The sequence below is a fragment of the Myotis brandtii genome, unplaced genomic scaffold, assembly GCF_000412655.1.
Source record: "Myotis brandtii unplaced genomic scaffold, ASM41265v1 scaffold420, whole genome shotgun sequence".
NCBI classification, from domain to species: Eukaryota; Metazoa; Chordata; class Mammalia; order Chiroptera; family Vespertilionidae; genus Myotis; species Myotis brandtii.
Genome location: NW_005366109.1, coordinates 2187558 through 2213285, shown reverse-complemented (window position 1 = coordinate 2213285; position 25728 = coordinate 2187558). Strand labels below are relative to the sequence as shown.

The 25728-nt window shown below is 57.5% G+C and overlaps 1 protein-coding gene and 1 long non-coding RNA gene across 2 annotated transcripts in view; one reads left to right on the top strand and one right to left on the bottom strand.

Moving 5' to 3' along the window:
* Positions 1 to 20065, top strand: part of KCNK5 (potassium channel, two pore domain subfamily K, member 5) — a 36785-nt gene extending 16720 nt beyond the window's left edge. Inside the window, exons 2-5 of the mRNA XM_005873780.2 lie at positions 13027 to 13138; positions 14701 to 14867; positions 15169 to 15337; positions 17406 to 20065. Of these exons, the coding sequence (XP_005873842.1) occupies positions 13027 to 13138; positions 14701 to 14867; positions 15169 to 15337; positions 17406 to 18319 (1362 nt within the window). The 3' untranslated portion in view covers positions 18320 to 20065. The remainder of the gene's footprint in view (positions 1 to 13026; positions 13139 to 14700; positions 14868 to 15168; positions 15338 to 17405) is intronic.
* On the bottom strand, positions 19942 to 23158 carry LOC106727397. The gene is made up of 2 exons (XR_001363577.1): positions 22606 to 23158; positions 19942 to 20623 (listed from the first exon to the last, which is right to left on the bottom strand). It is a non-coding gene; the product is annotated as an uncharacterized LOC106727397 (long non-coding RNA).
* Between the last annotated feature and the right edge of the window lie 2570 nt (positions 23159 to 25728).

Genomic DNA, 25728 nt, shown 5'->3' with positions numbered 1-25728 from the left:
GCTGTCTCGCAGCACACTGGCTCCTTCTTTCCCACCCTGTTTGGGGGTCCTCTTTGTGTCTCATCCCTGTGATCTCCATCCAAATGGGGCCTTGGTGGCCGAGCCCCTGGTGCAGCTGCCGCCGTGTGAGGTCTGTGTCTGGCAGCCGGGATGCGGGGAGGCTGCACGTTAGGGCGAAACTCCCCCTGCATCCGGCCCCGGGATTTCGGTCGTGGGGCATCGTGGTCTTGGCTCCTGTCTCTAATCGTGATCCAGTGGGATTGGGTCTGGAATTCGGGGGCTACTGAGGCAGAAGGCGCCCCGGCTCACAAAGAGTGCCACCCCATCCCCAATGCCCGCGCCAGTTTGCCAGTAGTTTCTTGTACATTTTATTCCAGAGAGGATGGAGGCCAGCTGCTGTCCCACTTCCAGCTGCAGACTGAACCAAGGGAATGGGCTGCAGCTGAGGGACTTGGGTGGGAGTCGGACAACAAGGAACGGTTTGGTGACAGGTGGTGGCCCCCAGGAGGACCCTGTGGGTGGGGGGCCTTGTGGAGAGGGATGGGGGTGGAATCAGGCTTGGAGGCCATGGGCCAGCTTTTGGGGTAGGACAGGGTGGTTTGTAATGAACTCAGGGGGGTTACTTCATAGGAGCAGAGAGATTCGGTCCCCCACTCCCCCACCCCCCGCAGGATTAACACCACTGCTCAGTACCCACAGGTGCTCATCCCCTCTGCAGGGCACTTTTTATCTTTTTAATCAGTGAAGAGGTTTACAGTTTAACCATCGGGTCATCCTAAACAACTTATGATAAGTGGGTAGGTTTAATAATTCCTAATTAACAGAACTCCCGCCTTCAAGGATGGGCCATTTACTTACTCCCTGGAGCCGCCAGCCACAGGGAAGGGAGAGGAAAGTCGGCGGGGACAGGGGCAGAGGCCCAGGGTGGGGAGGGTTTGCCTGCGGTTTGAGGTCCTTTGTGGTGTCAGCCACAGCCTTTCTCTCAGGGATATGGGTGTTACAGGGAAGGAACGGGTGTGGCAGGGGTCGGGCAGGTTTCCTCCCATGGAGGTGAAAGTTGGGGTGTTGGGGGGAGTCTTGTTCTCAGACCTCCTGCAGGGGCCCCAGAAACAAGGCTGGCTGGCAGAGCTCCACGGAGCAGAGCATCCTTCTCCCACTGCTGGGGAGCAGGAAAGCAGGGGCATGCTTGGGAAGAAGACCCGTGTCCCTAACCTCCCTCCCGGGGCCCCAGCCTTCCTACCCGCCCGCCTGCTTCCTCTGATGGTTCCAAAGTCTGCCGTGCAGCTGACTCAGCAGGGCTGGGGTTACAGGGCTGGGGTGGCTGGTGGCTTTGGCCTGGTGGACAGGTGCGGTGGGGTGAGGTAGGGTAAAGGCACCGAGGCAGAGAAGGAAGCACAAAGCCAACCTGGGCCGCCGTGCCTGCCAAGACCGCCCACCCTACCCCGGGGAGCCAGGACCCAAGTTAAACACCACACCGCACCCCCCTTTGTGCCCCGAAAGGAGTGACTGTGGAAGGCACACATCTTGGAGACTCGTTTATTTGGCAAATACCGAGCACGCACTAGAGCCAGGTTCTGTTCTGGGAACAGGGAGGAGGGAAGTCCGCCTTCAGCGCTCACTGTCTATTTGTGGGAGATATAGGCCAGATAGCAGTACCCACTAGAGTGTCATGTGGCGATAAGTGCTGTCCCTGACTATTTGTGGGAGATATAGGCCAGATAGCAGTACCCACTGACTAGAGTGTCATGTGGCGCTAAGTGCTGTCCCTGAGCTTCCGGGTGGTGGTGGCCAGGAAGGAGGGCACTGCTGGCTCAGCTCTGGGGGTCCCCTATGCAGCGGGCACAGACCCCCAGAACCGAGCTGGTCTGCCCAGCCCCCATCCTTCCCACATTCACTTTTCTGCCCAACACCGAGCCTTGCATGTAATCTGCACTCCAACCTGATGAAGTCTTGGTACCCCCACTTTCCAGATACGGAAAGTGAAGCTCAGAGCAGTGAGAAGATGTGCCCCAGGTAACCCACTGGTGGCCGCTGTGGCCAGGATGTGAACCAGGGGTGTCTGCTCCGAAGCCTGGGCCTGTCCCCCTCTGCCCTGTGCTGCTGGCGGAGGGTCCCCAACTTGCGATCATGAGTTTTGAGGTGGGTTGGCCACCCCAGCTCCTGTTGGGGGGCAGTCCAGCGCGCAGACCTGGGCTCTGGGGAGCAGGGACAAGTTGGCACAGGGCTCGGGTCACCAGCCCAGATGGCGAGATGGCAAGTCAGCAGTTCCCGTGACCTCCTTTGTGGCCTGCTCGAGGGCTGTTTTTAGAAACTTCGAGTGGCTGGTGACTTCCCATGGCTGCTCCTTCCGCCCTGCAAGGTCGGGGCAGATCTAAGGCATCTCCAGGAGTGAAGGGCGGGGAGCGCCAGCATGCGCTCATCCTCATGTCATGTCGAGATTAGATCGTGGGTGTGACTGCTCAACCCTGTGATAGCTCTGCAGCACCTGTCACCTGTCTGCCTGCTCCCCTCCACTTGGTTGGCATTTCTTAGCCCGGTCTCAGGAGTGGGCTGGATGGTCTGGATATTGGGTAGAAAGGGGGCTTTTGGCTGGTTCTTCTCTGTGCTCTGTCATCAGCTTGCTGTGTGCCTTCTACCATGTCACTAGCCCTCTCTGGTCATTAGCATCCATTTTGTCTGTCTTCCTGATAGACTCTTAAGTCTCAAGTGATTAGGGCCAGAGGAGTTTGCAGGCAGGCAAGGTGCCTGATGCACGTGGGGTTTGGAGGGGAGAAGGGAGGTGCCAACTCCACGCTCTCCTTAGCCTGGTACAGAGGAGTCGAATGGGGCCGCCCAACAAGCCAGTAGCCAAGTCCTATGCAGGGACCGCTCACTCCCTCATGACCCACCCCCACCTGCTGTGTTTGAGGGGTCCTGGCTGAGGGTTCCTTCCTCAAGTTGTTGGCCCACTAGTTGGGAGACACCTGGGCATCAGGGAAAACAGAAAGATGTCGACACTTCCAGGATCTGGATCGACACTTTCAGGATCTGGATCGTGGGGACAGGGAAGGGGCCAGGTCGTGAACCCAGGCCCCAGGCCGCAGCCTCCCTGACAGGGAGGGGACACCACGCGGCCCTGGGGCCAGGCCACAGCCACTTCAGAGCAGGGCAGTGGCTGTGAGTCAGGGGCTAGAGGAGCTGCAGGTGGAAGAAGGATGTTCCTCTTGTCACTTAAGTCTCTGGACATGCCACCTGCCCTGAGTCCTTTAGAACAGCGGTCGCCAACCTTTCGGACCTCGCGGATCACCAGTCCGCGACCACTGCCTCAGAAGATGACACGGGGTGGATTTGAGACCAGAGCTCAAGAGGGTCACCTGGTGTGTGTTTGGGCCGGAGGGGCTCCTTCCGGCTCCCAGGGCCAACTCAGGCAGCGGTGTGGTGGGAGGTCCCCTGTGCCCCCCACACACAGAGGTCCAGTCTCACTCAGCAGCTGAGCCCTCCCGGTGCTGAGAATGCCTCCCTGGCTCCCATCCTGAGTTCACCACCCCCTCCCCCGCCTCGCTGTTTGCTTTAGCCAAGCCTGCAGCCTCCCAGGTCAGCCAGTCCTGAGAAGCTAGCTCTCCACTCTCACGGGAGGGGCGCCCAGCTGCCAGGGGGTTACCGTCCCAGCATGAGAACAATGGGGGGCAGGGTCACCTTCTTTGTTTTCATTGTCCCTCCTGCGTGAGGACAGGGCTCCTGGGCCTGAGAAAGTCGGAAGCCCGAGGTTTCTGCTAGTCCCTGTGAGTGTGAGACCTGCCAGGGCCTCCGGGCTCTGCAAAGGCTGCTGAGAGATGGCCCCGGAGGGCGGGCGAGGGGAAGCCCAGAGGTGGACGGGAGGACAGTCAGGCGTCCGTGGCCTGCGTGCTGGCTCCAGGCTTGGGCCTTCCCCCTAACAAGGAAGTTGGCGGTTTGGGTCTAGGACAGTGGGCTGTGTACAGTATTAGAGGCCCCTGCAGCAGGACCCAGGCATGCCTGTTCCCCAGGCTCCCCCAATAGCCTCGAGGTGCAGTCCAGGTTAAGAAGCAGTAGGGGTGACTGTCCCCCGCGGTATGCATCGCGGGCTGGATGGTGTCCCACGCTCCCCCTTGCCTAATGAGGTGCCTGGGTTTCTGGGGTTGGGGGCAACAATTTATTTTCCCTTCTGTCTTCTAAAAACAATACAACTATCCAAATATCCAGGTAGGAATTGGAGCAAATCTGAAAATTTAACAAAGTCCCCATTGCAATAGCCAAGGTCTGTTCTCAATGGAGACATGGTGCCCTTGCATGTTTCCTTGCACCTGTCCCTGCTCCCCCAGATCCCAATCCTTCCCTGGGAGAGACAGGCCTGGGGGAGCCGGGCCTGCTGCTGGCGCAGGTATCAGGGTGGCACCATTGGGCCCTCGCCAGCATCCTGCTCAGAAACCGGGCCTGCCTCTGAGCCGCACCCTGGTCACCTGGGCCGAGGCGGAGGGCAGTGAATACCACAGATGCTTTCCCTTGTCCTGAAACCCTCCCGCCCCCAGGGAGAAGGAAGGCCGAGCCCAGCGCTCACACCTGTCGCCCCCCACAAAGGCAGCAGCTACATCCCAGAATTGCCTGTGGACCCTGTTAGGGCCCTGGGCCAGGTCAGCCACATTATCAGCCTGAACTGGGAGCCACTGCCTCAATGGCCGTGGGGTGCCAGGCCTGTTTCCACATCTAAAGACAATCCCGGCACCCCTCCCTCACCCCCAGTTCACCTCCGGAGGCTGAGTCAGTGGGAGAGATGGGGAGGGAGGGAGTGAAGAGCATTGAGGGCTTAGCTAATAGAGTTAAACTCTCTAATTTGTCCTGGTAATGAGCTAACAGGTGCTCATCCCCTCTGCAGGGCACTTTGATCTGCCAGCCTCCCCAGCAGATGGAGGGTGACTAGATGGGAATAACAGCTGTACCCACAGCCCCTCAGCTGCTCCCCCTTCAAAACTGCAGGGTGTTGGGGGGAGTCCCAACACATAGGATCTGGGGTCCTGCCCCTCCACCCTTTATCTTTCGGGAGCTCCTGGTGTAAAAGAATTTGAAAACCATTGTATCAAACAAGTCCAAACTGCACAGACTCGCCTGAAAAGTACTGTCTTGTTCAGACCTCCCCTAACCCACTCACGGCGGGGCCTCCTCTTGGCCCCCTGCCCTGGGGGGTGCGGGGGACGGAGGGCTCCTTGTTAGAGACCAGATGGACAGACAGACAGACATGGACACACACGGAGAGCCCTGCACAGAGGCTGGGGGTGGGGGTGGCACTGGCTGCCTTGTGAAGCTGAGGCAGCTGGTCAGGAAGTTGAGACGGGAGTTCAGAGAAGTGTCTGCGGTCCCCAGGCTGGGCCTCACGTGGCCCCCAGCCTGGGTCTCACGTGGAGAGCACCGTGGGGGGAGGCACCCGTGCGTGGCACCGCTCTGTGCAGCCGCCTGTCCCGCTTGGCTGTGCAGGAAACTGGCTGGGATGGCTCTGGGTGGCAGAGATCGGGGAGCTGGGCCGCCTGAGGGGAGAGGAGGACACCCCGGGAGCCTCTGTTTCCTCCGCCCCTGCTGCCTCTGGGGAAAGCTTTCCCCCAGGTCCCTGACTCCGACCGCCCGGTGCCTGGGTGTCCTCCTCGATGTTAGAGAAGTCACCCTGTGCCCTGAGGAGGCAGGACAGTTTTCACTGCCAGACAGGGAAGGTTGGGAAGAGGTGGCGGGTGCCGGGAGGCTTGGGGACCGTGTCCTGTGCTCACCTGGGCCTGTCCTCCAAGGGCAGGGAAGCAAACCCTTTGATTTGTCCTTGGGGACAAGCAGTCTCCCCGCTGGTCCCAGGGTCTGGTTTCCTGACAGACACGCGATCATAACTCTGAGTGCAGATACATTCACTCAGGGCTGGCGGCGTCTTAGGTGCTTCTCAAGTGTAGAGTAGGTGTGGGTTTGGGCAGATGGAGAAACTAAGGCTGATAGGCTGCCATGGTGCTAGCACTGAAAGACGACCCCCCTCCCTCGCAGGCCCCCCCACCCTCATTCACACGCAGGCCAGCCCACACTTCCATGAGCCTCTGCCTGGGAGAGGACGCGGGTCTGCCTTTACAGCAGAGCCGGGTCACTCCCTTTTATGTTCCTTTTTCCAAGGGAGAGGTCTCCCCCTCCTGCAGGAAAGACAGTCCCTCGGGTCACCCCAGGGACTCTCCCAGCCCCAGGGCTCCTCCCTCTGCTCTCTTGGACGAGGAGGGAGCTCTCGTCTGACTCCCTCACCCCAACCCCCGGCCCCCAGGACCTTCAGCCCCCTGCCCTCCATCCTACAGCCTGGTGACCAGCCCCAGCCCCTCCCCCCCTGCATCCAGCCCCTGACCCTGCCACCCCCACACTTGCTGGGGTCGGACGCTCTTCCCATCTTCTTGCTGGATAAAGGCTTCCACCTTGTTGCTGATGAAATTAGTGAAAGCCCAACGGCAGCAATGATGCTGGGAAGCTGAGGGAAGGACCTGAGAGGCCGGGCGAGTTCAGGCCAGAGAACATGCCCTCACTCATTCAAGTTAATCCACTCACTCATCTAACACATTTATTGAACACCTACTATGTGCCAGGCAGTATTCTAGGCTCTGGGAATACAGTAGTGGGAAAGCCGGTAACAGTCCTGCCCTTGTGGAGTTTACCTCCCAGGGGACTCTCCATTCCTGTGGCTGCTTCCCTTGCCATTGCCTGGGAAGTTGTGTTCCAGAGACCTGGCTTCACTCCTTGAAACTAAACGCCCCCTTCCCTACCCCACCCCCAGCCAGAGAAAGCACAGGGGTTACGGGCAGGACTGCCCAGCCCCCCACCACTGAATAGCGGCTTACCCTTAACCCAGCAAGTTACTTAATTAGCATCTGCCTCAGTTTCCTCGTCCGTGGATAGGGGTACAGTAGCTCCCCTCTTATCTGTGGTTTTGCTTTTCTGTAGTTTCGCCCGCAGTGAACTGGGGTCCAAAAATATTACATGGAAAGTTCCAGAAATAAACAGTTTGTAAGTTTTAAACTGCGTGGCATTCTGAGTAGGGCGATAAAAATCTCTGGTCATCTCGCTCCACCCCCCCCCCCCCCCCCCCCCCATGAATCATCCCTTTGTCCAGCGCACACACGCACTGTATGAAACCCACCTGTTAGTCACTTAGTAAACATCTGTTATCAGATCCACTATCTTTCCTGCGAGGTGCTTCTGTCCCTTACCCTTATTTTACTTGACAATGGCCCCAAAGTGCAAGGGTAGTGATGCTGGCCTGTCAGCTCTTCCTTTAAGTCAGAAGTGTATGTGTAGGAAACGCATAGTATTTGTACGGTTACCATGGTTTCTGGCATCCACCGGGGGTCCTGGAACGTATTCCCTTTGGATAAGGAGGATGCTGTAATGGTACCTACATTATAGGGTTGTGAAGATTTCTGTGAGCCGAGTTAAAGTGCTTTCATTGGTGCCTGTCATATAATACGAGAGCACTTACCAGCTAGTATTCAAATAGTAACTGTTAATAATCTACGATAAGGGGATTAATAAGCCATGCCCTACCCACCTCACAAGCTGGCTGGGAGGGCTAAGTGAGAGGAACCATGAAGGTTCTTCTTGGACCACCAAGCACCATGCAGGTGGTAGTTAGCGCCATCGCACCGTCGAGCCAGAGGGACCGAGTGAGCTTGGATGGACTGAATTTAGGATGACTGCAACCCGGATGGCGAAGGAAGGTTGGCTGGTGCAGACCCGGGGGAAGCTAGCATCCGGGGGGATCCGAAAGGCTGCCCGCATAGCAGGAAGGAGCTCCGATCCCTACGTGACGTAACGCCTGCTGTATGTGACGTAACGCCTGCTGTACGTGACGTAACGCCTGCTGTATGTGACGTAACGCCTGCTGTACGTGACGTAATGCCTGCCCAGGAGCTGGAGGCAGTGGGAGTATCCCTGTGGGTATCACAGAGCCACCACCCCCAGGCAGGCTGCCACCCTTGCTTCGGGTTCCCCCACCCTGCCGATGACGGGAAGGCCCGACCTCAGCCCCGGCACCCTGTCTGAGGGTGGGCATCATTTCCCAACCCCTGGATGTGCCTTCTCCAGAACTGCCCACTCGTCAGGATGAATCTCCAGGAAGAGGTCCCTCAGAGCTTCTGCATGGGAAACCCCGGGTCCCTGGGGATGAGCAGCTGTCCGGGAACCCAGATTTCACAGACAGGAGAGCCCGGCGGGTGGGGTGAGGGAGCGGGCAGCCTGAAGCCAAAGGCAAAGGCGTGAAGCTGGGCTCCCGGAGGGCTGGCTGGGAGAGCTGAGCCCGCAGGAGTGGATGGACTGGTTTTAGGGCTGTTTTCTCAGCTGGTGCGAAGGGGTGGAAGTGTGCCCCGGCCACGGTGGCCACAGGAAGGGGGCCGGTGTGGGAAGTGGGTAGGGTGACAGCCGCTTGGACCCAGACAGGCAGGGTTCTCTCCTGACTTGGTCGCTTTGAGCATCCTGACCTTAGGCTACTTACTTAGCCTCTAAGCCTTGAATCCTCCATTGTAAAATGGAAAAAAAAATGATGGTTTCTTCCCAGCAGATGGTTTCTGTCCTCGCTGAACGAGCTAAAGGCTCGTGGAGTGCGTAGCATGACACTGCTGCATAGTCAGCCCTCAATAAATCACAGCTGCGCATTATGAGGGCAACAGAGGCAGCAGGGATCTGGGCCCGGGCCGTGTGCGGGGTCTCCCTCGCCTCTCTCCAGGGTTCTGTGGAAAATGAAAACAGTGTCTTGTGTGAATTTGGGAGCCAAGTTAAAGAGTACTGCGAGTGAGCAGGGGCCACCTCCTCCCGCGAGGGCTGTTTCCCTAACCCCGGGGCACAGGACACCGAGTTTAATTGGATGTCTAACTGGATGTTGGCCTGGCTGCCCACACCCCTCCCCTAACCCAGGGATGACCTCAGCCTGGGTCAGCCCCTCTGCTCTGGGAGCCCTCTTCCTTGGCCTGTGTGACCCTGACCGTAACCAGCACGGCATCCCGACCACAGCCGCAGGGAGCAGGCACCCCGAGTTCACACTGGGGCCTCTGGTCCCCGAGCCTGGCTTTCCTTGGCCCTCAAGCAATGCCTGTTGGGTTAGATACACGTAAGCCCTGGCGAGGGTGTCACACAGCAGCACTAGCTTTCTGCTTCCCCCCAGCACTGAGACGGAGCCCAGCTGATTCTCAGGCCAACTGCTGGGGACTGTGGGCAGAGAGGAGGCACCACAAGGGGCATTGGGGAGCCCGGGGCAGACAGAGCAGTGAAGGGAGGGAGGCAGGAAATGTGCCGATCAGCAACCGTGTTTAGAACCTACTCCGTTTCTGCCACTTGACCTCTCAGCCTCAGTTTCCCCACCTAACCCAGGAGGCACGAGGACTGCCACTGGATTATTCTGAGGGTCAGTGGTGCTTTCAGCCCCAGGGGGAGTGAGGCCCTTAGAATGCCCCCTGCCTGCCCCTCTCGGGGTGACCACGAGGGATAACAGAGGTCATGTGGCTGTGGCTCCCTGATAACCCAGGCCAGTGGCTGCGGCTGCGGCTGTGCCCCAGAGGCACCCTCCCCTCCCACAGGGTGAAGGCAGGAAGCCCGCTTTTCCGCCTCAAAGCTGCCAACCACAATGCCCTCTTTGGTTTCTTGTCTTGCCAGCTCTTATGGTTGATGTCTCCTTAGCATTTGCTATTCTTGAGTCACAGATCACCTTCGGCAAGCCATTGTTTCTCAGTGGGCCCAGTGTTGGCGTGGGGGGGTCATCGTGGGGAGTGTCCTCTCTGGTCCCCGCTCAGTGCCAGCAGCAGCCCCACCATCACTCGTGCCTGACACAATGCTCCCACAACCAGCCAGCATTTCTACACGCCTGCAGAGGGTGCCACCCCCCACCCCAACCCCGAATTGAGAACCCCTGTTCCTGCCACGCCTCCAGCATCCCTGACGTACAGTGCTCACCGTTGGTCTAAACACTTTCCGTTATCAGAAATGGACAACTGCCAAGGGCAGGCCATGCTGAGATGGCTGAAAAGCCACCCTGTTCCCTCTGGGACCTTGGCTCCTTGGCTGACAGGTTGGTTGACATGTGGTGAAGTCACCCAGAGTGGAGCAGAGTGCCCCTGTGTGGCCTGCCTGGCCCTGCGCAAACAATGGCCCGTTTCCTCCCAGCCCTGGGTAGGCCGCGTGCTGGTGGCCTGAGATGCATGGGCGCTTCTTTCTGGTGGCCGCCCTTGCGTTTGATGCTTTGTGCTCAGCTGAAACCCAAGGACCTTTCCCTTCAGTCCTAGACTCGTCTTTTCTAACCCAAAGTGTAAGATACGAAAAATTTAAGACAGTCGTGCCTTATCAGTTTTGGCCCAGTTTTCCAGTACGGATGATTTTGAGTCCCAAGCTATCATTGTGAAGTGTTAGCATCTTTTCCAGCCCAGCCTTGTCCCCAATTTTGCGTCCTTTGACGATTCGACTGGTGAGCGTCTCTGTCTTTAGTGTGCTGTTCGTGAAAATATTGACGGGGCCAGGCCTTTGGCCAGGTTGATAATGATCGATACTTCTTGAGGTTGTTTACCCGTCTTTCAACAGACCCAAATTAATCCCAGCTCTACCCTCCATTTCTCCATCTTGTCCGCATGAATCTTTTAAGCCCCGGTGTTCGGCTGCCTCGCTAAGTCTAGATTCCCCGCATTCCACCCAACTTCAAGGCCCCGCAGCCCTTTGGGGAGGGAGATGCACTTGGCCGAGCATGGCTGGTTCTCGGTGGCCCCGTGCCGGCGTCCAGTGCCACCCCTTCCTCTCTGGATGCCGAGCGTTCTGCTGTCGAGAAGTCTGCAGGGGTTCAGGTTGGCGCTTCCAGAACCCATCCTTGTTTGTGTGAGAACAGGGGTGGCCGGTCCCCTGAAATCTCTTCTTTCCCCGAGATTCCGTGGGGATGACCAGCCGTGGCGCTGCAGGCAGGTCGCTCTCTGGTCAGCGGTACAGTTCCCGCCTAAAGGTGTCCTTGTTTGCTCTTCTCATCCCTGGCCATTGGCTGTGCTCCACCCTCCCCACTCTAAGACGGAGGGCTGAGTGGTGCTGCTTTCTCTGCCATCTGCTTAGCGTTAGGACACAGTCTCATTTCCAGGAACCCTTTTGGATGGGACTTTGTGTTTGTTTTTAGCTCTCCTGTCGGCCTGTTCGTATCAGAACGTCCCCGTGCCTTCACCTGCACGTGGCCTGGCCAGCGCGCTGAGGACAGGGCTGAGGGCAGCCTCTGCACTTGGCGGCCTGGAGAGAGGTGCTCTGGTGCCGCCGGGAGGGCCAGGGCAGCGAGTGTGTGGTGTGTGGCCTGTCAGATGAGCCTGTCATCATGGAAAATTCTTTAGAACGTCTGCAGGTCCGTTTATACGGGTGGCTGCTACTGCTGCTGTAGACTGCACTTCCTTCGGAACAACCTGCCCGCTCCCTTTCCCCCCGGACTTCACACGCTGCAGGTGGTTTCAAGCCATGGTTTCCCTGTCTCTCTCCCGCTTCCACCCCTCGCTCTGTCTTCCCTCATCCTAGGCTTTATTTTTATAGGGAATATGGCTGAGTTCCTGGAATCTGGACTGGATGGGCCATCCTGGGGCCCTCCTAGGGGGCAGAACTGACCCAGATTTGGAGCAAGGTCCGGCCCCGGGAGCTGCTTCTGGGGTCCAGGCCCTGCGGTTGGTAGGTTGGGTGAGCGGAGGCAGAACTGAAGGATGGGCTAGAGCAGCGGTCGCCAGCCTTTCGGACCTCACGGACCACCAGTTGGTGACCGCTGGGCTGGAGGCAGGTTGTGGTCCAGTGGAAACAGGTTTGGCAGCTATTGGTTTTGCTAGAACAGATAAGCCCTCTCCTGGGCCGCTCCCTGGACTTTCCTAGGTGGCCTTTCCCTGACTGCCCAGTTTCTGGGAACTCGGTGGGGACTTACAGCACGATTTTGAGTCACCCTGACATGTATGCACCCGCTGATCTGTCCTGTCCCAGACACTGAAGTTGCTCAGCCCAGGGCTGAGATGAAGAAGTCCAGAGAAGGGGGATGAGGGGAGCGGATAGTGGGGAGAGGATAGGGTCCCGGGCACAGGGAGCAGGAGGCCTTGGCGGACAGATCCAGGAGGACCTGAGTTTGACCTTCGCAGGTGTCCTGACAGATTGGGTGCCGGGTGTATAAGGGCCCCTCCCAGGCCAGCGCTGCAGTGGAACGTCTCTGTGGAGAGCTGGGTGGCAGAGGGTCCCCCTGTGCCCGCTGTAAGAGGCAGGACGGTCTCGCAAAGTGTGACCCCTGGACCAGCAGCATCAGCACCACCTGGGAACTTGTCATAAATGCACATTTTTGGACCCCTTCCCAGACCCACTGGATCAGAGACTCCGGTGGGGCCCAGCTGCCCAAGTTGAACAAGCTGTCCAGGTGACTCTGGTGTCTGTGAGTTTGAGCAGCGCCGGCTCAGTGAGAGGAGGGACTTTGGAGCCAAACTGCCTAGGTTCATACAGACGGTCCCCTACTGACGCGGGCTGGACTTAACGGTTTTTTGACTTTAGGATGGTGTGAAAGTGATACGCATTCTGTAAAACTGTACTTCAAATTTTGAATTTTGAGCTCTTCTGGGCCAGTGATATTTGCTGGGATGCTCTCGTGGTGCTGGGCAGCGGCAGCGAGCCCGGGCTCCTAGTCAGCCCCGCGAATCAACAACCAGCTCTCCACGGTGCCCCATGTGGCCAGTGTTTTCTAGATTCTGTGTTCTGAGCATGTGTACGGTGGGCTAGGCTAAGGGTGATGTTTGGTAGGTTGGGTGCATTAAATGCATCATCAGGCCTTTATTGGGACGTAACCCCATCGTAAGTCGGAGCAACTGTACTTGACAGCTGTGTGACCCACTTAATCTTCTCTGATCCTCTATAAAGTGTTTCATCACCTATAAAATGGAGACAGTAATGCCACTTGTTATTGTGATGATGAATGAATACTTACAAGGAATTGAATAGAGTGCAGCCACTTGAAAAGCTTTTGTTCGTCTGGCTTCCTTTGACCTCCATTGTCTCTCTCTTTAGGTCGTATCTGATGCTGCAGGTGAGGGCGTGGCCATCACAGGGAACCAGACCTTCAACAACTGGAACTGGCCCAATGCAATGATCTTTGCAGCCACTGTCATCACTACCATCGGTAAGTGTCCGGGGACCTTCGGGGTAATGCCAGCTCCACAGAACCTCGCAGGAACACAGTTCTGGTCAAGGTCAAGTCGGGCCGTTCGCTGCCTGGCCTTTTGACACTTGTCCTGGGGATTTAGTGAATCCTTGGTGACTGGCCATATCGGGGAGACCGTGCGGTGTCCTGACCTGGGCTCTTGGAGCAGAAAGACACAGACGGCCTGGAAGTCAGAACCATGCAGGGGCCAAGCAGGTCTCCCACTGTACACACCCAGCTGGGGGTCTGTTCTGGTTAGGAGCCGGTGGCCACTCCAGAAGTTAGTGACTAAACACAGAGCATCTTATCTGCTGCCATTCTGTGGGCCGACTGGTTTCCACCGGCCGGCTCTTTCTTGCTTGGGGCCTCGCAGGCAGTGGCTGGCGCCGGAGTTGTCTGCAAACCTGGCCGGCAGACATTCGCCATATCTCCTGTCACTGTTTTATAGAGGTTGCTGGCTGTTGCTGGGGAGCCCCGCTGGGGATGAAGGCACGATGGTGTGGTCATCTCAGTGTGGGTTCCAGGAAGGAACATACCAAAGCGAGTATTTCAAGGGATCAAGGGGAGAAGCGGCAGTCTCTTAGACCTACCAATGTCCCTGGTCAAGCAGGTCAATGAAGCCCAGATTCAGAGGGCGGGGCAGGGGGGGTGGGGTTAGACGCCAGCTCGACGCGAGCAGCAGGTTGCGTAAAAGGGCAGGAATGAAGAGTGTCCGCCTTTGGAGACCATCTGCCACAGTGCCTCTGGGGTCGCTACCCAGGAGGGTGTCTTTTTCTAGTTTGCACATGACTCATTCAGACTAGGAGAAGGCTCGCTGGTGGTGGAGGCTCCATCTGCCTTCAGGGAGCTCCCGGTCTAATGGCAGAGGCACAGCCCACGCCCTCGTAAGTGCTGTAAGTGGTCGTGGTCATAGTGTGATCAAGGGGAATGCCATTTCCCAAGTATTGATGTTAGATCAAGAGCAAGTGATCTTAGAGAACAAGTCTCCCTCATGATGTGTGTGTGTGAGTGTGTGTGTGTGTGTGTGTGTGTGTGTGAGAGAGGGGCGGGGCAGGGGGGGTGGGGTTAGACGCCAGCTCGACGCGAGCAGCAGGTTGCGTAAAAGGGCAGGAATGAAGAGTGTCCGCCTTTGGAGACCATCTGCCACAGTGCCTCTGGGGTCGCTACCCAGGAGGGTGTCTTTTTCTAGTTTGCACATGACTCATTCAGACTAGGAGAAGGCTCGCTGGTGGTGGAGGCTCCATCTGCCTTGAGGGAGCTCCCGGTCTAATGGCAGAGGCACAGCCCACGCCCTCGTAAGTGCTGTAAGTGGTCGTGGTCATAGTGTGATCAAGGGGAATGCCATTTCCCAAGTATTGATGTTAGATCAAGAGCAAGTGATCTTAGAGAACAAGTCTCCCTCATGATGTGTGTGTGTGTGTGTGAGAGAGAGAGGGGCGGAGGGGGGGGGAGAGAGAGAGATGGAGGCGGGGCCACTCCGAGCCTGGGCCCATTACCCCCGCGATGGCTCTGTTCTTAGCTTCACTTCTCCTCTGCCTCAGGTTATGGCAACGTGGCCCCCAAGACCCCCGCGGGGCGTCTCTTCTGTGTCTTCTATGGTCTCTTCGGGGTGCCGCTCTGCCTGACGTGGATCAATGCCCTGGGCAAGTTCTTCGGGGGACGCGCGAAACGGCTGGGCCAGTTCCTCACCAAGAGAGGCATGAGCCTGGTATGTCCCAACCCCGGGTGCTGGGCAGAGAGGGGGGACCCTGGCAGGAGATGGGAGGGTAGCAAGGGTCCAGGAATTAGACAGAGGTGTTAGACGGCAAGGGGGCAGTTTCGGAGCCCCTGCCCTCCTGGGTCGGGCTGGAACATTGCCCCTCCCCTCCTTCCCCGACCAGTGAGCCTCCTCCCAGGTGTGGTGCCCCACTGGCCTTCCTGGTGGCCACTTCCCCGGCCCTCTGGGTGTCCCTGCTGGGACCCCCTCGTCACCATCGCTGTCTGACTGGGTCTCCCCGCCCCCTCACCAGCGGAAGGCGCAGATCACGTGCACGGCCATCTTCATTGTGTGGGGAGTGCTGGTCCACCTGGTGATCCCGCCCTTCGTGTTCATGGTGACCGAGGAGTGGAACTACATCCAGGGCCTCTACTACTCCTTCATCACCATCTCCACCATCGGCTTCGGCGACTTCGTGGCTGGTGAGTCCTGCCCCGCCCACCCCCTGCCTCTGCCTCCCCTCCCTCCCTCTCTGCTTCTCTCTCTGCTTCTCCAATATCCATTCAGCTGACCTTCATGGGGAGCCCCGGTGGGCATTTGTGTCCAGGCCACTTCCTCCACCCAGTGGGGTCCTAGCCCTACCCTGCTAGTTGCAAGAGGCAAGCAAGGCTCAGAGTCATTGCCGGAGACACCCACTTCCCTTTCCTGGGACGAGGCTTCCTCCTCTCCACTCTCTGTGTTTAACATCTGGTCTCTTCCCAGCAGGTTGGGCGCTGGGAAAGGCAAGTGCGTGTCCATCTCCCAAGCTTAGGGGCACTCGGTAGGGGTGGGCCTTCCGCCTGCAGGTCTGCCTGTTGCCCAGGCCCCTCGCTGTCACAGCTGTCATCCTTCATAGGAGCCGAGAGAGCAGTCCCAGGGGCTTGGCTCAGGGGCCCGAAACTTGCTCTCTCCACAGGCAGCTTAAACACAAGAGAGGCTTTCTCCCAGGCTGCTGGGGCCCGGGCACTCCCTCCCGCCCTTATCTTCCTACGTAATCCGGGCGGGAGATAAGGTTCTTTGGCCCCTTTGTCTGGCCACTCGGTCACTCTAGTACTTGTGCCTGCGGCCTGCCCAGCATCCTGGTTCTTAATCTTCTTGACGCCATGTTTGTTCCCCCAAAGCCTGCTGCCCTGCCCAGTCGACCTCAGCCTCTGCTCCAGGGGCAGGGGCAGGTCACCACCCTCTGCCCCATTGTAAGTGGAGACTCGGAATGCTGGCAGGGGGTGGCTGCGCGGGGGAGGAGCAGGAAAGAGAGGCCTGGACCTGGACACTCCTCTGACCTGGCAGAGCTGGGCCTGCTGTTTCGGGAGATAAATTTAGACAAAGGCACAGTCCTGCCATGTGCAGCCGCTGGGGCCCGGCACAGGTGAGGGAGAAACCTGTGCTGCAGAAGCACGGGAGGGTATCGGAGCACTTTCTCACTCCAGGAAGACACTAACCTCTGCCTCAGTGTCCTCATCTGTAAAACGGGTTAACAAAACCAAAACAGCCGGCCGGCGTGGCTCAATGGTTGCGCGTCAACCTATGAACCAGGAGGTCACAGTTCAATTCCCAGTGAGGGCACATGCCCAGGTTGCAGGCTTGATCCCCAGCAGGGGGCGTGCAGGAGGCAGCCGATGGATGATTCTTTTTCATTGCTCTCCCTTCCTCTCTGAGATCAATAAAAATGTATATTAAAAACAAAACAAAACAAGCCCTAACCAGTTTGGCTCAGTGGATAGAGCATCGGCCTGCGGACTGAAAGGTCCCAGGTTCGATTCCAGTCAAGGGCATGTACCTTGGTTGCAGGCACATCCCCAGTAGGAGATGTGTAGGAGGCAGCTGATCGATGTTTCTCTCTCATCGATGTTTCTAATTCTCTATTCCTCTCCCTTCCTCTCTGTAAAAAATCAATAAAATATATTTAAAAAACAAAAAAAAAAACAAAACTAAAAGCGCCTACCTCCCAGGGTGGTGGAGCTAAAATGAGTTACTGTCCTCCAGCGCTGAGCGCGGGCCCGGCTCTGAGTGTGTGCCCTGGCTGTCCTCACACCTGCTGGTGCCCAAGACCTGAGTGAGATTAGCAGCACCTCATAGCCCTCGGCCCAACCACCAGCCTCATTTCCATTAAACTAGTCTGAGCTGCCTCACAATTCCCATCCTAGTTTTAGCTGAACTGTAACAAATACACCAAAAAAGTACACAACGCAGGTAGGTGTAGGGGTGGCTAACTGAAAGGCCAACGTTCTGGACTGCCCCTGCCCTGTGCTGGCTCCAGCACCAGCCTCCCCACCCGCCCTCTCCCTCCAGCCGCCCTTGCCCAGCGAACCACTCTCCTGGCGGCTGGCAGTGGAGGAAACAGGCTCAGGCAGGCGCCTGGGGCAGGCCAGCTTCTAGCTCCGGCCTCCTGCCTTTCTCACGCGCCCCCTTGTGCTCTGGCGCTGTGCCCACTCTCAGAGGCTGTGGCCTTGGAGGGTCCCCGGGCCCCACACACCCTCTCCTGACCCTCTGGGCTTCCTGCTCTGTCCTCAGGTGTGAACCCCAGCGCCAACTACCATGCCCTGTACCGCTACTTCGTGGAGCTCTGGATCTACCTGGGGCTGGCCTGGCTGTCCCTCTTCGTCAACTGGAAGGTGAGCATGTTCGTGGAGGTTCACAAGGCCATCAAGAAGCGGCGGCGGCGGCGGAAGGAGTCCTTCGAGAGCTCCCCGCACTCCAAAAAGGCTCTGCAGATGACGGGCGGCACCGCCTCCAAGGACGTCAACATCTTCAGCTTCCTGTCCAAGAAGGAGGAGACCTACAACGACCTCATCAAGCAGATTGGGAAGAAGGCGATGAAGACAAGCGGGGGTGGGGAGAGGAGCCCGGGGACGGGGCCCAGAACTGGACCTGGACCGGGACCGGGACCAGGACTGGGACCAGGCCCGGGGCCTCAGGGGGATGGGCTGTCAGGCGTCCCCGCCTCCCTGGCCCCCCTGGTGTTCTACTCCAAGAACCGGGTGCCCAGCTTGGAAGAGGTGTCTCAGACGCTAAGGAGCAAAGGCCATGTGTCGCGGGCCCCCAGTGAGGAGGCTGGGGCCGGGCCCCCCGAAGGCGGCTCCCCCACCTCCGAGGTGTTCATCAACCAGCTGGACCGCATCAGCGAGGAGGGCGAGCCGTGGGACGCCCAGGACTACCACCCGCTCATCTTCCAGAACCCCAACATCACCTTCGTGAACGAGGAGACCGGCCTCTTGGACGAGGAGACGTCCAAGTCCTCGCTGGAGGACAACCTGGCCGGCGAGGAGCGGCCCCAGGAAGAGGCGGAGGCCCAGGCGCCCCTGACCTTGGGCGAGTTCCCCTCCTCGGACGAGTCCACCTTCACCAGCACCGAGTCGGAGTTCTCTGTGCCTTACGAACAGCTGATGAACGAGTACAACAAGGCCGACTGCCCCAGGGGCACGTGAGGGGGGGCCGGCCCCCCACTCCACCTTTGATGGCGTCCGTTACCTTCCTCCTGGGCCTTCCTGCCGAGCCTGGGACCCCCGGAACTGGGAGTGGGGGGCCAGGGGCCTTTCTCGCCTGCCTTCCCCTCCAGCTAGCTGCTGCCTGCCAAGCGTGGCGCCCAGGACAGGGCCTCTGTTCGGCTGAGCGGCACCCTGGCGGTGGGAGGCGTCTGTCCTGAGCACACCTGGTTTATTCGATGGCTCAGGCACGGGTGGGCTGGCAGGACTAACCCCCAGGAGGCCTGCACGGCGTGGGCCTTCACCCATCATGCGGTTGAGAATGTCACACGGTTCTCTTAGGGCGGGCCGAGGCCACTTGAGCGTACCAGTATTAATGAGCTTGTGTGCTCCGCACTGACCTGGCATTTCGGAGAGAGGGTGGGCCCTGCCTTTGCAGGAGGTATAGCTGAGGGGTGGGGTCTGGGCGCTCCAGGCCTCTGCAGGAGCAGGGCCCTGCCTGGGGCAAGAATTTACGCCCCCCCCCCCATCCCCCTGTCTGCCTGTCTGGCCCCTCTGCAAACTGTGGGGCAGAGACCGCCTCGGGGAGGGAGCGAAGAGATAAACACTCCTGATGTGGGAGCAAGTCCCATGCGGGCTGAGGTCCTAGATCTTGATGATTTTGATGATTCACTGGGGACTGTGCCCCACTGGGAGACCAGTCCCTGTCTCAGACGGTAGATGCGGGCTTTCTGCCTCCAGGGAAGTGGTGGGAGGAAGCGAAGGGGCAGGCCACGGCCTCGGCCACGGGCTGGGCTCCTGGAGCTGGTGAGCAGGGAGCTGCAGGAGCCAGCTCAGCTCTGCCCCCCTTCCGTCTCCCTGTGCCCAGAACAAGGACCTCGCTGCTCCCCAGGTTGCTCTTGGCTCAGCAGTGGGAATGGCCAAATATGTGAATCAAGCTCCTCCCTCCAGCATGCCTGTGCGTGTGCGTGTGCGTGTGCGTGCGTGCGTGCGTGTGTGTGTGTGTGTGTGTGTGTGTGTGTGAGAAGGATGTGATGGGGGAGCTAAAGATAATGTGAAACCACGCAGACTGTTTCTGATGGGGCTGGCAGGGTTCCTAGGTTCTCCATGGTGGACACTGGGGCCGGCCCACTGCCCTGCATGGTTTGCTATTTTTTACATAAACTGCTGTTTTTATATCCCTGGCATCTGTCGTTGGTGTTAGAGCCGAAGGAGAGAGAAGGAGAAAGAGCAGGGTCCCAAGGATTGGGATGTTCAGTGTTCCCCCTCCAAGCCCCTAACTCAATTGGGCCTTCCTTGGTGACCTCAGCCAAGGTCATGAGTCCCCACACAGGGTGGGGGCGGGGAGGGGAGCACTGAGCAGAGTTGGGGAGGGCACCCGTCATGGCCGATGGATGCCCGGCAGGAGGTGAGTGATCACCCTTGACCCCAACACCCTCTCTGCCTCTCAGCCCCTTCTCTAATACTGTAGGACCACACAGGGTCAGAACCTAACATGTGAAGACAGCGATGGACACGTGTGTCCACACCCCCACCCATCCTGTAGCTGAGGGGTGTGCTGGCTGGCAGTGGGGTGAGAAGGAGCGCCCTGTTTTTCTGTGAAATGTTTTAATATGTCTTCATTTCCTCACCCCACCTTGCTGGGGTGTCACTGGCTGACCTGGAATCACACACACTGTATATACGTACCGGCAATGATGTCAGATGTAATTTATTTTAACATTTTTACAATAAAACATGCGATGGACAGTCCAGCCTGGTTTGTGCTGTGGTGGGGGAGGGGCGTGGAGGGAGGGGCAAGGTGGCCGGGGCAGTCTGGGAAGATGGGGAAGGGCTGAGGACACCCTCAGGGTCACGAGGGGACTTGGGGGATCTGGAGGGAGAAAAAGTGAAAGGTAGGCAATGGGGAAGAACAGGCTACCTACGATGCGGCGGGCAGAGCACACCCTTGGAGGAGGTGACAGCTGGCAGGTCTGAGTGGGGACAGGGAAGGGCTCCAAGAACAGGACGGAGCCGGAGACAGGGAGCTGGGGGTGATGAGACAGTCTGCCCAGCACTGTCCTACAGGCTCTGACTCGGTCGTATGTGCATGAACTCGTTTGATCTTGCAACAGCTAGAGAGGTGGGTGTTGCATCCCCATTTTACAGGCGAGGAAACAGGCCCTGAAGGTGCTTGTGCAAGATCTGGACAGGTGGGGAGCCTGGGTTCAACCCACGCAGCCGGCTCGGGTCACTGAGGTCGGCACCTTCTATGACAATTCCGGGGCTTTCTTCCCAACACCACACAGGACAGCTTCAGTTTTGAGTCTGTTGGAAAAACATGAAAAGTTTTGTGATTTCAGGAGTGAGCCACATTTTTCATGAGGTTGTAGATGTGTTTTCCAAGGATCATTGTTTAAAATACCAACCAATTCTTTTTTTTTTTTTTTAATATATTTTATTGATTTTTTACAGAGAGGAAGGGAGAGGGATAGAGAGTTAGAAACATCAATGAGAGAGAAACATCGATCAGCTGCCTCCTGCACACTCCCCACTGGGGATGTGCCCGCAACCAGGGTACATGCCCTTGACCGGAATCGAACCTGGGACTCTTGAGTCCACAGGCCGACGCTCTATCCGCTGAGCCAAACCGGTTAGGGCATTCTTAACTACTTTATATCATCCTTCCTTCTGCCCAAATACCTCCACCTCTCCCCCACCACCCCCCTCTCTCTCCTTTGTAACTTCGCTGCACTATGCACTACCTTTCTTTTGCACTTGCCCATTTCACCAAGTCCTTTGACAAATACAGCTCTGTGTGTACTTCCCTGTGGCTCAGGTTACTCAGCCCCATTCGCAGTTACGGAAGTGACTCCTGGGGCACAGCTTCACGGAATTGTGCTCACGGGTGGTAAGGCCCAAACGGGGGGTTGGGGTGGAGGTGTGGTCTTGCCACGGCGGCTAAGATTAGATGGGAGCTTTCTGAGCAAAAGGTCTGGAAAAGGGAGCAACAGCAGCCGGAGCAGAGGGTGTGGGCTGCGAGGCACCCCGAGTTCCTGAGGGGTCCATAGCATAGGAGGGTCCCCTGCATGTCGCAGAGCTGTCAGGGATGGAAGGTGATTTAGGAGTCAAGGGAGAGGACCCTGGTGGGGGACTCCCTCTACTGCCTCCAGATTCATAACTGGTCAGTGGGATCAGGGTAAGAGGCCTGCAGGCTCATGGGTACATTGTTCAACCCCAGAGGTCCATGGGGCTCTGAGGCAGACATCCCCACTCCAGCAGGCCAGCTCCCAGCAGCTTCCTGGCTCCTGGCCCTCCCTGCTACATCCCAGCAGCTTCCCTGCCCTCGTAGTGAACTGACACCCTGCTCTCCACAGTCATCACCCCATTCATTTCTTTAAAGAATGTTCACTGAGCACCTACTATGTACCAGGCTCTGCTCTGGGCACTTGGAAAACAGAGGTGTAAAATGGACAAAGACCCCTGCATTCGTGGAGCTTCTGGTCTGGTTCCCTTTGCTCTCACTTCTGGCCATTTTTCATGGTTTGTGCTTGGTATTTATATCCTGTCCATATTTCTCAAGGATCTTTCAATCTTCTCCATTTTGTATTTTAATCCTCACACCAGGTATTATTATTATTATTATTATTACTGCAAATTCAAACTATTAAGCAGCAGCAAAACAGCTTTCCTGACTTGCATTACCATTCCTCATGCCGCCTCCCAGAAGTTCCTAATCTGAGGGGGGAGACACCCTCAGAACCCACAGTCTGATGGAGGACACAGTTCCCACCCTCTGAGTCTGCAGGCTGAGGGGGTGCAGAGCACAGAAACAGAGAAGCACAAGCTGTGTCCCAGCTGGGCTTCCGCCTTCCCTGTGGTCCTGGAGGAGTCACTTCGCTCCCTGCCAGGACTGGGGAAGTCCTGGGTTTCACCCCCTGACTGGCGAGGGCCAGTGCTGGCATCCTCAGCCCAACTGGGGGGCAGTGAGGGGGCAGGAAGAGGAGGCAGAGCTTCGCCGCTGTGGGCCCCTGAAGTGTGGGCTCGGCCCTGCCAATCAGCGCTCCACCCCTGAAATAATCGGTCCCCAGTTTCCAAATTCATTCACAACTGGTCCAGGAAGCGGATGCCATTTTGGGACCTGCCAGGATGTGTTTGTGTAACAGTGAGAGTGGTTCGATGTCTCTCCCCCAGCCCAGAGCACCTCCCACAGGGAGCCTGCCGCCTCTGTGCCATTTCCTGCTCCTGTCTCCAGGCCTCACACCCCGCCCTCCTGGGAGCCCAGAGAGAAAGGGACATGGCTGGCTCACCTTTGGATCCCCACCTCTGGGCCTGGCTTGGAGGGAGGCTCAGCTGTTCTGCGTTTACCGAATGGAGGTGAATGAGCCTGAGGCCTGAGCTCTTGCTGGTGATTCAGTCCCTCTCTTCCCAGGGCAGAGGCCAAATCCACAGGGCTTGTTCCACGAGGGCAAGTTCCAGCAAAGCCGGGTGGATGTTGTTAAGGGGCCTTGTCGCAGGCTGCAGTGGCTTGATGAGTCACCTAATTTCGCTAAGTCACCTGAACGTGGTGGGCAGGACAGGGACACAGCACACCTTATTTCTCCACGCCCCAGAAAGTACCTCTGACACACCCCTTTCGTGTTTCCCCACACCTCTGTCCTCACCTCTCACCATCCCAGTGGCCCCCAGTCCCCTGGGGGGTGGGATTTCCCTCCCCACCCCTACCCCCCGCCAGTGGCCCCTAGTCTCCATGCTTCCCTCTGGGTACCTGTGCTCAAAGTGGCCACTCACCTCAGCTCCCAGGGGCCAGCTTACAAAGCCTTTTCACATCCATTCCCAGATTACTCCACAGCCCAGGGAGCCATTTTACAGCCCTGTTAAGGGGCTTTTTTCTTTTTCTTTTAAAAAATAAATAAATATATGTTGTTGTTGTTGTTCTTGTTATTATTATTATTATTATTATTATTTCAGAGATGAAGGGAGGAAGAGAGATAGAAACATCAACAATGAGAGAGAATCATTGATCTGGGGCTTCCTGCACGCCCCACACTGGGGATCGAGCCCGTAACCCACCCAGGCATGCGCTCTGACCAGGAATTGAACTGTGATCTCTTGGTTCATGGGTCGATGCTCAACCACTGAGCCACGCTGGCCGGGCAAGGGGCTTTTTGCAAACAAAGAAACGGGGTGTCTTGGTTTGGTTTCTCAGGAAAGGAAGGCCTGAGACCAGAACTGGGAATGTTTGGAGGAAGTAGCAGAAGGGGAGAGAGAGAAAGATGGGCAAAGAGCAGCAGGCAGTTAAGGGGCATTGTTGAGCTGGTCCACTGTGGGCATCTGGGCCCAGTCCTGCTGGCGGTCCCCTAAAAAACCTGCTGCTATAGGACAGGGCTGTCCCTCTGAGGGACAGAACCCTGCATTTACCCACCAGTTCCCACCTCACTGGTTAGGGGCACAATCCCCTCCTTCCTCCCACCCGGGCTGCCTGTGACCGACCGTGTTGTCAATAACCACGATAGTATTTCCCACCCCACATTCTGGTCAGCAGAGTGACCGGTCAGTCCCTCAGCTAGCGATGGAGTCTGTTCCCCTGTGTGTGGCCGGCCCTGGGACTGTTTGGGGCAACAGAATAATGTGCAAGTGACCTTCTGTGCATCACGAAGGCCCGGCGGCTTCTGCTTTTCTGTTCTCGGAGCAGCCAGCCACATGCAGGAAACCCTTGCTGTGAAGAAGCAAACCAGCCTCGGGCAGGAGCCACGGGAGAGAGGACGTGCAGCCAGGGCGCCATCCGGGATGCCGGGCCCAGCCATCTCCGCCACAGTCGGGCTTGGTGTCCTGCTAAACCTCTACATTCTGTGCTGTTTTGTTAAGCAGCGAGAGAGAATGGGACACTGGCTGGGCTCGCCCTGAGCTCAGCGACCTTCTGCCGGGTTTTGGAGGAAGCTCTGAGGTGGACTAGCAGAGAGGCACCGAGGCACTCCAGCAGGAGTCGGCAGCACGCCTGCACGCGTGGGCTGTCCACATGGCCACACTGATGTCCAAAGAGGACCGAGGGATTGGGCATGAGCGCAAACAGCATTCACTGCCCTGACACTCAAACTCTCTGAAGAGACAGAGTTGAGACCAAATGCCATCAGGTCTTCTGACTCCTTCCACAAGATCCAAGTTTTTCACCTTCGAGACATCAAAATCCCTTCGACTCTGGGGTCTCAAGTCCTCTGCTGTTTAAACAGTGCTGGAGGCCTGGGGCGTGCTGCCATCTAGCTACGTGCCTACATAGCCACGCCTGCCACTGGCCAGGACACGCTATGCCCACGATCTCATTTAATCCCCCCACGCTGAGCTCAGTGTCATGATCCCCATGGGGAAGCTGAGGCTCTGAGTGGTCATGTAACTTGCCCAAAGCCACACAGTGAGAAGCAGAGCCTGGGTTCTAACCGAGAACCCAGAGCCTGTACTAGCCTGGACTATGAGCGATCATACGCGCCTGTGCTATGGAACAGAGAGAGCTTGTGCACCTGCAGCAGCAGGGCCAAACTCTGCACACGAGAACTGCAGTGGAGAAACGCTGGCTATTCCATTAGCTAACACTCCAAAGCCCAACCTCCCTGATGGGGAGGAGGCTACAGTTCTGTAGGGCAACGGCACAACACCGTGGGTTGGGGTTCAGGCGGTGCTGGGAGCTGCCTGGTCGGAGGTGAGGTGAGGGTGTGGATCTTGCTTCAGGTCTGGGGGACAGCTCTGAGGTCTCTTCGGGTCTCTCGGTCCGGTCTCATGGGAGAGTAGCCAGGGGGTCATTCGACCTTAGGGCTCAGAACTGAAACATAACTTAGGTCAAGACGTTATCTTTTGCCCGGCCGCTGCGGTTGAGTGGATTGAGGGTCATCCCACGGACCAAGAGGTACCGGGTTCGATTCCCAGCCAGGGCACATGCTCAGGTTATAAGCTCAATCCCCAATAGGAGCATGCAAGAGGAAGCTGATTGATGTTTCTCTCTCTCTCATCGGTGTTTCTCTCTCCCTCTCTCTTTATCTAAAAACCAATAAAAACATATTTAAGAAGATGTTCTCTTTCGCCTGCCCGAGGTCCTGACATTGTGGCCATTAGTCAGGTCCGGGCTACTGTCTTCTGCTGCCTCGGGAATTGCTAATTATCCCGGGGAAAGGCTAGGTCTCTGAGGGGTATATGTATTTACATATTTATATAGAGAGATGATTTCTAGAGCTAGGATTTCAAGCTAAATTTAATCACAGTCGTAAGGACCCCGGGTTTCACCTGCCGGAGCAAGGCTCTCCTGCTCGAGGCCGCAGGCACCACCTGAGCTTTCTGTGTGACTTTGGCCACATTCCAGCCACTCCTCATCTGGAAGACCAGTGAGGTGAACCAATCGCCGGATCCCAGCCCTGCGGTGACTACCCACGAATCAGAGGGGGATT